General features: G+C 42.5%; 1 protein-coding gene across 4 annotated transcripts in view; it reads left to right on the plus strand.

Annotated features, from left to right (window-relative positions):
• Window positions 1-13215, plus strand: part of SMG7 (SMG7 nonsense mediated mRNA decay factor) — a 97667-nt gene that overhangs the window by 51349 nt on the left and 33103 nt on the right. For all 4 annotated transcript variants that reach the window (XM_074961106.1, XM_074961109.1, XM_074961107.1 and 1 more), the window contains 6 exons: window positions 953-1124; window positions 2447-2518; window positions 3609-3759; window positions 4214-4349; window positions 8585-8747; window positions 9241-9397. In XM_074961106.1, coding sequence (XP_074817207.1) covers window positions 953-1124; window positions 2447-2518; window positions 3609-3759; window positions 4214-4349; window positions 8585-8747; window positions 9241-9397 — 851 coding nt within the window. The remainder of the gene's footprint in view (window positions 1-952; window positions 1125-2446; window positions 2519-3608; window positions 3760-4213; window positions 4350-8584; window positions 8748-9240; window positions 9398-13215) is intronic.

The raw sequence follows: 13215 nt of genomic DNA on the forward strand, positions 1-13215 counted from the left end.
CGCAGGGCAGCGCACGGAGCCCTCTACCCCCTTCCCCCTCGCCCACTCCCTGGGGCCACAGGGATTTGGTGCCGGCTGCTTCCAGAAGCGGCATGGGGCCAGGGTAGGCAGGGAGCCTGCCCTGGCCCCACTACGCACAGCTGCCACCCCGGAGCCACTCCAGGTAAGCAGCACCGGGCTAGAGACCGAACCCCAACCCCCTGCCCTGAGCCCCCTGCCATACCCCACACCCTTCCTGCACCCCAGCCCCCTGCCTTGAGCCCTCGCCGCACACCGCACCCGTCCTGCACCCCAGCCCCCTGCCTTGAGCCCTCGCCGCACACCGCACCCGTCCTGCACCCCAACCCCCTGCCCTGAGCCCCCTGCAACATCCCTCCCACACTTTGCACCCCTCCCTGCCCTGAGCCCCCTCCCACACTCTGCCCCCCCTCCTCGGCCCCAACCCCTTGCCCTGAGCTCCTTCCTGCACACCGCACCCTCTCCCGCACCTTTTTGCTCAGGTCCTAATATACTTGTATGGCAGTTTTGAAGTATTGTGTAAATCCACTGGACCTTGCTGTATAATTTGAGAATATGATGGATGCCCATTTAAGAAAGTGGTACTATAAGAATTCAGTAATTTTGTTCTCCTGTGAATTCTTTACCCAAACTAGTCTTTGGAGTCAGGAATTTCAAGGGAAAACCTAACTAGTAACTGCTGTTCTCAGAAAATATTTAAAAATGACCGTAACAGATCTGCATCTGCCCTCTGCCCCCTACTTATCTACCTCTGGGCAGTGAGGTGTGGGGAACATGCCTTCTTTATGGAGGTGCTCTGCATGGTGGGGTACGCAACTCCGTTGTTGTTGTTGTTGTTGTTGATGCAGAAGTAGTAGTAGTATTCGCACTGCTTTTACATTGCTGTGTTGATTACTGTCTGATTTTTATTATTAAACTAGGGCTTTTCTTCTAGTTATTACAGGAGCTGTGCACAGTGTTTAATGTAGACTTACCCTGCCGTGTGAAGTCCTCCCAGCTGGGAATTATCAGCAATAAACAGACGCACACCAGCGCCATTGTGAAGCCGCAGTCTAGCTCCTGCTCATACATCTGCCAGCACTGCCTTGTCCACCTTGGAGACATTGGTGAGTGTTTGGAGCAAGGAGAGATGAGGTGCTCTGTATAGCATAAACTTGGAAAGGAATCCGTGCAACCTGTGCTGCAGCTAAATCAGGGGCGGCCAACCTGTGGCTCCTTGTATAGGTACCGACTCCGGGGCTGGAGCTACACACACCAACTTTCCAATGTGCTGAGGGGTGCTCACTGCTCAACCCCTGGCTCTGCCACAGGCCCTTCCCACCCCCTCCCCTGAGCCTGCAGTGCTCTCTTTTCCCCCCTGCCCCCCAGAGCCTCCTGCATGCCACGAAACAGCTGATTGGCAGGGCTGCTGGTGGGTGGGAGGCACTGGGAGAGGGGTGGGGGAGCTGATGGAGGGCTGCTGACGTATTACTGTGGCTCTTTGGCAAAGTACATTGGTAAATTCTGGCTCCTTCTCAGGCTCAGGTTGGACACCCCTGTGCTAGACCAAGTACTTTGCCTTGAACTGCTGCCTGTAGACTGAACAGTTTGAACAGGTTGAAAGGTCTGAAATGTAATGTTGGAGTGTTAGAGCCCTTGAAAGACTGTGATGCACGAAGGCAGTGATATTATGAAGAGTAGCTTTCTAATGATTTGCTTAGACTTGTGTTTTCATCTAGAGGAGCTCTGTTTGTTGCAGAGATAGACAGTGAAAAGTAGAAACCTGTTAAATTGCAAGAGCTATTACAAGAATTTGTGCTGCAATGTTTAACAGGCATTCATGTCAGAGAGAGCATATGTTAAACAGTCTTTCCTACAAAGAACATGGTAAGAAGTCTAACTTTCATAAGCCTGCCTGTTTTATTTTGCATCCAGGTACACTTAAGTTCAACAGGTTTATTCCATTTATAATTTTATTGTGGTGCTTTACATATTTAGCTTATATGATCCACACTAGATTAAACTTTTTGTAGAAGGGGTTATTGCAAAAGGCAACCTGCAACTACTTTAAAATTAGGTCTAGGTATTGAATACTCCGAGTGTCAAGAGGAATGAGGAGCATTCACAGCTTTTTGTGTAATGTGTCTGACACAGTGTATTTGAGGGTATTGAATAAGAGCTGGTGATCTGTGACTTTGGGACCTGAAAGAGGAGTGGGAAAGGGAGGGCAACTAAAAGTGAATTGATGTTCCTTGTACTCTTTCGGGTACTCAGTATGTAATCCTACTGTTTGTTTTAAAGTATTTGCAAGACATTTATGGGTCTCCTCAAGTAAACTGTATGTACTTGTAATCTGCAGGACCAAATACTTGGAAATGTTGAGGAGAATTTAGCCCTCTGAGCAGCAAGACAAACTGCTGTCTAAACTTGCCTTTCTTTCCTTTTTTAGCTCGCTACAGGAATCAGACCAGCCAGGCAGAGTCCTACTATAGACATGCAGCTCAGCTTGTTCCCTCCAATGGTGAGTCTGAGATGCCTCTATTCTGCTGAGTTTACTGTCCCAAATCAGTATGTAAGGCGTTTGCTTTTTTTCTCCATAGAAAATGGAGAAATAGTTTTAAGATCTTGATTATTAAAAAAAAAATAAAATACCAGCAATAAGTTACAGTAGAACATTGATAATTCACACTTCACTAATCTGCATGCACCCATAGTTCACACACAATCTATTTTCATTTCTCAAAGGATTAATAGCAAAGTATTATAGTGAGGTCTCGTAGTCTTAAGACTGAGCTATGTTACAGAATATGCTATAGTACATTTATGCATTTTGTATGAAGTATTATTAAACCTATACTGCACTTGTCAAATGAATAAACATTCTTTGCTTTCTTTAATTATTTACTTACTAATAAATAAAATTCAGTAATTCACAGGGGGTCTCCAAGTCACTCATACAAGTTTGAGGTGGTTCTGTAGTTCAGCCTTCTGACTCCCTATTTTCTCCTGATCTCTCTCCTTATGCAGGTGCAGTGATATAGTACGAATAGAACTAATTCAACTACAATGAACAGAATACAGATTCCCATTTGCTGCAGGTTGCTCTGTAGCGAGAATGCAAACCACTTTTATGAGCCACACCCACCAGGACTCAGTTAGTGCAGTAGTCATCTAAAACTGACTTTTAAATTTTTGGAGCTGTCTTTTTTGTCCTATGTATTTTAAATTGTATTACATCAGTAACTTCTAATAGATTCTGGTTGGTATATTAGAGGCAAAACTTTTGCCTGGCCTTGACTGTACCTTCCTGCTTAGACAAAGTTTTTTTTGTCATTTGCATCTGTTTTTACATTTAATAGACTTGTGAAAATTTGAACCATGAATTCTGTAGCTTGTGAATTATAGCAGTGCTGAGATGCGGCTGGGTAACTGGTTCAGCAAATTAATCTGATCTGTATAAAGGATATATAGGCTTTAAATGGAAGCTTGCTGTCCTTATAGCTAAGATTTAGATTGAAATAGAGCTTCTTTTCTAGAGCAAATAGCTTTGGTTACAGTTGAAGAAAAGCTCACTTCACTCCATGAGAAATTGTCATCCTCTTCTCCCCTAGGTCAGCCTTACAATCAGTTGGCTATTTTAGCTTCCTCCAAAGGAGACCACCTGACCACAATTTTCTACTACTGCAGAAGCATTGCTGTGAAGTTCCCTTTCCCAGCTGCCTCCACTAATCTACAAAAAGCACTTTCTAAAGCACTGGAAAGGTGAGGCTGATCTGTTCTAGGGAGTGAGTAGTTATTCATAACTAACACTCCCTTTGCCTCTGTCCTGGCAAGTATTCCCTCCCTTATTTGGTGTGTCTGTGTGTATACCCACCACAGATAAGCATTCATAGTACCAAATGTGCACACAGAAGTAGATCACTGACCCCCATTCCAGCCACATCCGCCTTATATATGTATTGAGCAGAGGTACCTGTATCTGAGATCCTCTTGGGTGGGAGCACCATTGGGGGGCAAGTGAACTGTATCAAGTTACCACCACATCTCTTGGGTAGGGGCAGCCAATAGTGGAAACTACCTCTTCTCTCTCACACCCCTGTCCTTTCTCTGAGAAGGGGATGCAGCTATTAGCATTGTTTCTGCCTGGAAGATCCTTAGTCTATGCAGCTATGTCTATTTACAAAAACTGAAGCCAACTATTTCTCTCAAACTGCAGTCGGGATGAGGTGAAGACTCGATGGGGGGTGTCTGACTTCATCAAGGCATTTATTAAGTTCCATGGCCATGTATATCTGAGTAAGGGCTTGGAGAAGCTGAGCCCTCTTCGAGAGAGGCTGGAGGAACAGTTCAAGGTTAGTGCCACACAAAATTCCTAATTTTTCACTTTGGAAATCTAACATCTATACAGGAATCTGATCTTTCACTGATTTAATATGCTGGGAAAACATGTTCCTTTAAGAAAACTGACAAAGTATTTCTGACCAGGGGGTAAGTGTTTTGCATCCTGAAATAGAACATGATATGCATGAGTAGGGCCCTACCAAATTCCTTTCTGGTCCATTTTGGTTATTTCATGGTTGTAGGATTTTTTAAATCGTAAATTTTATGATTTCACCTATTTAAATCTGAAATTTCATGGTGGTATAGCAGTAGGGGTCCTGACCCAAAAGGGAGTTGCAGGGCGGGTCACAAAGTTTTATTGTAGGGGGGGTTGCGGTACTCCTACCCTTACTTCTGTGCTGCTGCTGGCGGTGGCACTGCTTTTGGATCTGGGCGGCTGCTGGCTGGGAGCCTAGCTCTGAAGGCAGAGCTGCTGCCAGCAGCAGTGCAAAAGTAAAGATAGCATGGAATGGTATTGCCACTCTTTACTTCTGCACTGCTGCCTGCAGAGTTGGGCCCTCAGTCCGGCCATCCAGCTGTGAAGGTAGCAACTCAGAAGTAAGGGTGGCAATACTGCAACCCCTCTAAAATAACCTTGTGATCTTCCTGCAACTTCCTTTTGGGTCAGGACCCCCAATTTGAAAGACGCTGGTCTCCCCCTTCAAATCTTTATAGTATTGGGTAAAAGTACACACAAGACCAGATTTCGTGGTCCATGACATGTTCTTCATGACCGTGAATTTGGTATGGCCCTATGCATGAGGTGGTGATAGTCAGCAGGCTGCAAAGATTTGGTGGTGAGGCTGATAATGGGTCAGCCCTACTCACCTACACAGACAGCATGATTTTTTCCTCCAGTTTAATATTGCTTATCCAAATGTGTTCTTCTGTTGGAGACAAAAGGTTAATTAAAATTAATTAAATGTTTAAAACATAGGCTGTATTCTGAGCTTGGAGTGCCACTTTTGATTCTCTGCTTCTTGAACTGGATGATCGCAAGAGATTTTGTGAAAAGCAGTTTCTCCCAACTACTACTATTTCATCTGATGAGTCTTCCTTAAATTCTTTAGTGAACTCTGAACCAAGAGCTTCCTCCTTTGATTTCCTACATTTACTCTTTAGTAGTAATTAAGACAGTTTTAACCCTGCTCAAGCTGCCTCTCCTGCTGGCTTTTACCCTTGAGAGCAGTGTTTGTTTTGAAAGCCTTCAGTTCTGTGCATGGAGTGGAACCATTCAAAACTGAGCTGTCTCCTCTGCAAAGTAAGAGTAACCAGTAATTAAGCACATCGCTCATAAGTTTAAAACTGTTACATTCTCTAATTCAAACAGATGAACTTTTTTATGTTTACTCCAGACAATGTGACTTAGCTAGGTACAATTTAAAACAAGAAACCTCCCCCACCCCCCAACTGTTCTTCACTGTCTCTTTTCTTAATTTTAGCCATTTTATAAATGGTACTTTCCAGAATGCTTATTAGTAATTATGAACAGTGCTCAGGCATGTGGAAGACTCTGTGGTACCGAACACATCCAAGGTGTGCAAGAACTAATGACAACCTGACATTGTGCATTACATTGTGTTGTGTATATATAAGCAACATGTTCTGTAACATGGCATTTGCTACACTGAGCTGAATAGTTTTAGCTTCCTCCTCTCCATGATATAAGAAAATCATTTCATCTAGCTGGGTTGTGAAGTGAAGCATGAAATCATAGATACCTATGGCTGGGAAGGACCTTTAGATGTCAAGTCCGGCACCCTACAATGAGGCAGCGCCAAGTAAACCTAGACAGTCCCTGGCAGGTGTTTGTCCAACCTGTTCTTAAAAACCTCCAATGAGTCCACAACCTCCCTTAGAAGCCTATTCTAGAGCTTGACTATCCTTATAGTTTTTTCCTAACATCTAACCTAAATCTCCTTTGCTGCAGATTAAGCTGATTACTACTTGTCCTACTTTCACTGCACTTGAAGAACAATTGATCACTGTCCTTTTTATAACTTCCCTTAATATATTGGAAGACTGTTAACAGGTTTCCCCTCAGTCTGTTTTTTTCTGAAGACTAAACATGCCCAGTTTTTTTAACATTTCCTCATATGTCAGGTTTTCTAAACCTTTTATCATTTTTGTTCCTCTCTTCTGGACTCTCTCCAGTTTGTCCTCGTCTTTTCTAAAGCATGGCGCCTATAATTAGCCAGTACTCCAGTTTAGGGCCCCACCTGTGCTGAGTAGAGTGGGACAATTACCTCCAGTGTCATAGATATGACATTCCTGGTAATACACCCCAGAATTATATTAACCTTTTTCGCAACTGCATTACAGTGTTGACTCGTATACAATTTGTGATCTACTGTAATCCCGAGATCCTTTTCAGGATTACTAGCCAGTTATTTCCCATTTTGTAGTGGTGCATTTGTTTTTTTGTGTTTTTTTTTTTCCTTCCATAGTAAATCCTTTGCACTTGTTTTTATTGAATTTCATCTTGTTGATTTCAGACTAATTAGCCAACTTGTCAAGGTAGTTTTGAATTCTCATCCTGTCTTCCTGTGACTGTCCTCCTTGCAACCCTCTTATCTTGGTGTCACCCACAAATTTTATAAGAATACTTGCCATTCCTTTATCCAAGTCATTACTGAATAGTACCGGACCCAGAACTGACCACTGTGGAACCCCACTAGATACATTCTTCCACTTTGACAGCAAACCATTGATAACTACTCTTTGAGTATGGTCTTTCAACCAGTTGTGCAACCACTGTATAGTAATTGTATGTAGACTACTTTCCCTAGTTTGCTTATGAGAATGTCCTGAAGGACTGTCAAAAGACTTACTAAAATTAGATATATCATGTCTACTGCTTTCCCCTATCTACTGGGGCAGTTAGGCTTGACTGGTCTATAATTCCCAAGGCCCTCTTTTTGTTCCCCTTTTTAAAGATAGGTACTATGTTTAGCCTTCATTACTCTGGAACCTCACCCATCCTCCGTGAGCTCTCAAAGATAATTGCTAACGGTTCTGAGATTGCTTCACCTAGTTCCTTCAGTACCCTAGGATGAATTTCATCAGGCCCTGCTGAATAGATCTAACTTAGTTTGTTCGTTTCCTGTGTTGGCTTGCATTCCTTTCCCCTTGTTAATATTAACTGTGGAATATCTGGTCACGATTAACCTTTTTAGTGAGGACTGAAGCAAAATGGGCATTTAACAGCTCAACCTTCGGGATGTCATGAAACTGATGAAACGATGGGCTATATTTTCAGAAATATTTTTAGCTGTAGATACTGTATGGTTGGTCATGCAGCTAAAGCTCTCTTTACATCCAAAATTATAAGGTTCGGACTGTTCAACAATACCAGCAGTCTCATTATGCTTCTGACTCCAGTTGTAGAACTTAGGGTGCTGTATGCTCTTAGGCAAACAACAAAACTGGGCATGGGACTCAGAAAAGTCATTTTTTCCTCTTAGGCAACTAACTTTAGCTCGCTATGTGATTTTGTCTAAATTGATTGTGGTGATAGATTGGATATCAACCCTTATCACTATGCATCAGAAAGGTTTAAAGTTCGTCTTCATCTGCCAAAGAATGGCAGGTGTCTAGTGTTACTGTACTTAGTGAAGCAAGATCATTTTTGTAAACATCATGTGCCATTTTCATCACTATTAATAGTTCTGTCACATGGGATTAAATATGGAAACACTCATAATGCATAACCATACATCATGGTTGAATTTCCTGATTTATCTGTAAAAATCTTAATCATGACACTACATTTGCTGCTGTTTCATTTTTTGAAAGGGAAAAAGATTAGCTGGTATGTTTCTGTGCAGTTTGTATAGTCACACATTTTAACGTAATCACTCTATTGCATGTTACATTTAAACTACATGGAGCGGGCCAGTCCCCCACAGTACATTCCATCTTGTGTGTACAGGTGTAGAGGTCTAGCAAAGTCGGTCACTTAAGATGGCACCGGAAGGGGCTCAGTTAAGTGTATGTTTGCGCTGGAGGGGTAATTCGCTATTAGGGATAATCTAATAGCACTCAAAAAACATTTAGGATGAGTGCCTTCTCCCCAGTGGCTGAACCATTGCTAATGCAGTACAATAGTAACCACAAGTCTGAAATGTCAGTCAGTCAACTAACCCTTTCGGATGCATTCTTTCTGGGTTATAGTACACACTCTCTTATATAAATTTCTTTGTTACAGAGGTTGTTATTCCAAAAAGCCTTCAACTCTCAGCAGTTAGTTCATATTACTGTCATCAACCTGTTTCAACTGCATCATCTGCGAGATTTTAGCAATGAAACTGAACAGCATAGTTACAGCCAGGATGAGCAGCTCTGCTGGACACAGCTACTTGCCCTCTTCAGTAAGTACTGAGATTCCAAATATTTTTTTGTTTTCTTCTTTGCTTCCATATAATATACATTTAAAATGGATTGTTCCCTCCCCTTCCCCACCCCCAATTCAGTTTCTATTTTTTCCATTGATTCACTTGTAAGGAGATACTTACCTATTTGTCCCACTGAATTTACCACCTCTCTTCAGTTGTCAACAGAGCCTTTTTAGGAAAAACAATTCAAAAAGCTAATGGCTGAACTTTGTGGTAAGAAGTAGTACATGGAAAATAAGAGATTATGATCTGCCAGTGGAATCTTTAAACTAAAATCATTTGGGTGGCTTGTTCTAAATAAATAGCCTTCAAAGTAGATTTATGGTGTAACACTTTTAAAAGTTGTTATGGATTCCTCTGTTATCCCTTCAAAAAGAAAAGGAGTACTTGTGGCACCTTAGAGACTAACAAATTTATTTGCACATAAGCTTTCATGAGCTACAGCTCACTTCACCTGTTATCCTTTCAGTTTCCTTTCTTGGAGTCCTGTGCAAGTGTCCACTGCAGAATGACTTCCAGGAGGAGTCTTGGGGTGCATACCCGCTTCCTGCTGTAAAGGTCTCGATGGACTGGCTGAAACTTAGGCCCAGTGTCTTCCAGGAGGCAGTGGTTGATGAAAGACAGTTGTGAGTCTCTCTTTTTGATACAATTATTTTTTTCTTTTAACTTTCAGTCAGTTGTGTAAGGTGATAGTGACTAAAGAAGGATTAATGTGAAGAAGGTAGTGAAGAAATAGACTGAGTCCCTTAACTGTTCATTTACAAACACTGAGGTTTTTAAAAGTACAGAATTTTTGCAAAGAAAATTGTGGGTTCTGGGTGTTAAACTAGATACAGTATTTGCAAATATATAACCATTGTTTTTTAGATTTTATTCATAGGTTAGAAGGGACCATTGCAAACATCTAGTCTGACTCCTGCATAAAATAAGCCAAACAACCTCACCCAGTAATCTGTGTTGGTTTTTTGTACTCGCTCAGTTAGATTTACTGAGGCCGATGACTGTAAAATGATTTTCCAAAAGTCATACATTGAGGCTTGGATGGTGCTAGAATCCAAGATTCTCCCATAATCTTCGATTTTGTACTGAAGGTCAGCACAGAGAGCATCTCATGGTGTTGCTCTACTCTATGCTCATAGTACCATAATTATAGGCTTTTTGTGGCACTGCCCAGTCTATTCTACAACTACAGCAATTGTTTAATTTTGTTTGGCTCTATGGATATTTTTCAACACCTAAGTGGCTATTATTTTTCTCTCTCACTCACTCTCTCTCTCTCTCTCTCGATGTCTTTAAAAAACCAAGGTGAAGTACAGTGACTGGATTAATTGGCACTGCCTGAATAAATGCTAATCTTCACAGTAAGAATAGAGTATTGTATACCTTAATAGAGAAGGCTGCTGTCATCCTTGGGGGTAAGTGGCCACAATGGACAGAGCCCTACAAAAGCAGTGGGTATAGCATAGGACTGGGAGTCTGGAGATATAGTCTGTTCCTTGTTCAGCCCCTAATTGTGTGGCCTTGGGCAAGTCACTTACCCCCTCTCTCTGCACCTCAATTCCCTGATTGTCAAATAGGGATGATAGTGCTTACTCACTACTGCAAAGTGCTTTGAAATCTGCCCTTAAAAAGTATTATGTACTGTTTTCCCCAACAGTCACTCAAAATTTAAAAAAGAAAAAAAAAAAGCTTAGGGAAATTTTTATCTTCCCATAATCTTCCTACTTCAAAAAATAAAGACCTCTCCATGCTTCATTTTGCCAAATCACAGGCTCAGGATAATGAAAAGGAAATCTGAGTTCAACGGTTTTTCAACTTGTTCCATCATATGTTCAGTTTCCTTTTATAGACTGCAAGTATAATTTAAGGGTTTCAAAAAGAGAGGCTCATGAAAAAAAACTTAAAATTAAGTAAAATCGACAGATATTAAGTTCTTCATTGATGTGTTGTCCACATGGATTCCTCTCTTACTGCAGGTGCACCCCATGCACCTGAGATCAGATTCTTCTGGCCATCTGTTTCTACAACTTGCAGGTTTTTTTTCCATCTCCACCTAACCCACAATACCTACCCAAGTTCTTTCTTACCGCCCTTGGCAGAGAGATGGAGTCCTTTCAGTCTGCCTGCTTCTCTTCAGTTCAGTTGCAGTGAGTGTTTAGGTAATACAGCTGTCAGGTTGTTAACTTTTAGATTGCCTGTTGGTTTAAAAATTTTCTTTTTTTACTACTTTCTTTTACTAATTTTTCATAGATAATAGGCTTGGAGCCGCCTCCTCTCCGTTCCATTTGTACGGAGACTTGAGCTGTTATGGTAGATGTTAAATCTCTGGGCTTTAGGAATGCCACTCTGTGGTGCTGCTATTCCATTCAGCAGTCTAAGTGGCTATTTGGTTTAGGCAAATGTCATATCCCTGACCATTGCTTATTTTGCTGCTCTTGTTCCAGGCAGACTCATAAGGTTAGGGGTGCCTGCTTAGTTACTACTTCTGGAGGATTTCAGTGAAAGCCTCCTCAGACCCAGAGAAGGATGTGGCTAAGGCTCAGTCTTTCTCCAGTTTCTCTCAGCTCATGCCCAAACCAGCTGGGATTTCATCCTGAGCTCCAGGGCTGAGAGGTCTACGGAACCAGTTGTCGGCTTCAATCCAGTTGTTGACTTCTTCAGGCACAGCTAGGAAGCAGCTCCACGCTCCAGGGACAAGATTAGACATCCTCAGAACCAAGACATAAGAGTCAACATGTGTCTAACTTGTTTCAAGCACCACAGTCAATGGCATCCAAATAGCCCAAGCTGGATTCCTCTGGAATCTTGTTACTGGCTATGAAAAGAGTATCTGCTGATTGCCTTTCCTCTCACACAGACTCTTCCTCACTCTCTGTACCCTGCATACACTGCATCTGTGGTCTTTTTGGCACAGTTAGTGACCTGTCTGTGGACCTGGTACTGAATTACCCTTTCTGGGATGGTACTGGATTCCCCTCAGCAGTGCAAACTAGACTTTTGACCACCTAAATCATGGCAATGCATACAGCAGTTGAGACATCGATACAGTATACTTCCCCTTCCCAACTACAGTGGGAATCAGGGATGGACTCCAAAGATTTCTCTTTGAGCAGGAAAGTGTATGGGTCCCTGGTATTCTCCTGTGTCCATTGATTCAGTAGCCAAATGCTTATCAGTCATAGCCCTGCTGGGCACATTGGGGTATGAAGTGGGTCTGAGAGATTGTCAGCAACTGGTATTGCATACAATTCCATTTTCTTCCTGCTGCCCACTCGACTGCCCTGTCCCTCTTCAGGAACCCCTCTCAAGATACTGTTGAAGCAAGAAGGTGGATTCTTCCACTGCTCCAAGATGTGGGGGGAGATTCAGAATTCAGGGGCAGGTGGCGTTTTTAATTCTCATTATTTATTCTTCCTAAAGAAAGGGGGTTGGCAGCCCATTCTAGATCTTTGGTGTCTCAACAATATACTCCTGGCTGACAGGAAATCCCTCAGATTCCTAGTAGGAACATCTCATTACCAGTACTGGATTCTGCCCTTTAGTCTTTCTCAGCATTGAGGGTGTTCACCAAGTATCTGGTAGTCATAGCAGCTCATTTACAGAGACAAAGGAGGAGTTTATTCATATCCTGTTGAAGGGTTGATCTGAAGAAGTTCAGCACGACAGGTGGCCAATGCAGTTCAAATAACCTTAAAGTTCTTTGCCACACTGAGGCTCAGAGTCAACAATGAAAAATCCACATTCAGTGGACACTTCATGGATCTGATTATCATGGTCCCACAAGAAGTTCTCTCCTCTCTAAACTAGTAGAAGGACCCCCTTCAGGTGTATGAGGAAGTACTCTTTGCTGCGCCTCTGCCTACCAAGACTCTGGGGAGAGATGTGGAAGGCTCATCTAAGTTACCTTCAAACACCAGGCCTGTGATCTTCTCAAGAAGTTTGTCTGCACATAAATGTCCCAGAACTCAGAGCCATTTGACTGGCATGCAAAGCATTCTTGCTTCTACTCCAGGGATCTACAGTCGAAGTGCTAACAAACACCACCACAGTTATATATTATGTCCGCAGTAGAGGAGGAGCTAGGTCATCTGCACAAGAGAGCATTCAGCTCTATTCCTCACCCACTGATGTCACTGGCCCTGCATCTTCCAAGCATTCAGAACTTGCTAGAAGATCACCTCAGTGGGCAGTTCTCAGACAATCACAAGTGGTCAGTTAAGGACTCAGTGTTGCAGAGCATTTTTTGCAAGTGGAGATACCCATCAATTGACCTATTTGCCACAGGTCAGAAAAGAAGTGTCAAGTGTTCTGCTCCATTCTGGGCTCTATCAGATTCCTTTCTTATCCCCTGGACACTGGGACTAATATATGCTTTCCCCTAACATCCTTGAGAGACCTTAGAAAACTGAGGCAAGATGTTGGATCAATTGTGATAGCCCCTGCA

This window comes from Natator depressus, chromosome 8 (genome assembly GCF_965152275.1).
Source record: "Natator depressus isolate rNatDep1 chromosome 8, rNatDep2.hap1, whole genome shotgun sequence".
NCBI lineage: Eukaryota > Metazoa > Chordata > Testudines > Cheloniidae > Natator > Natator depressus.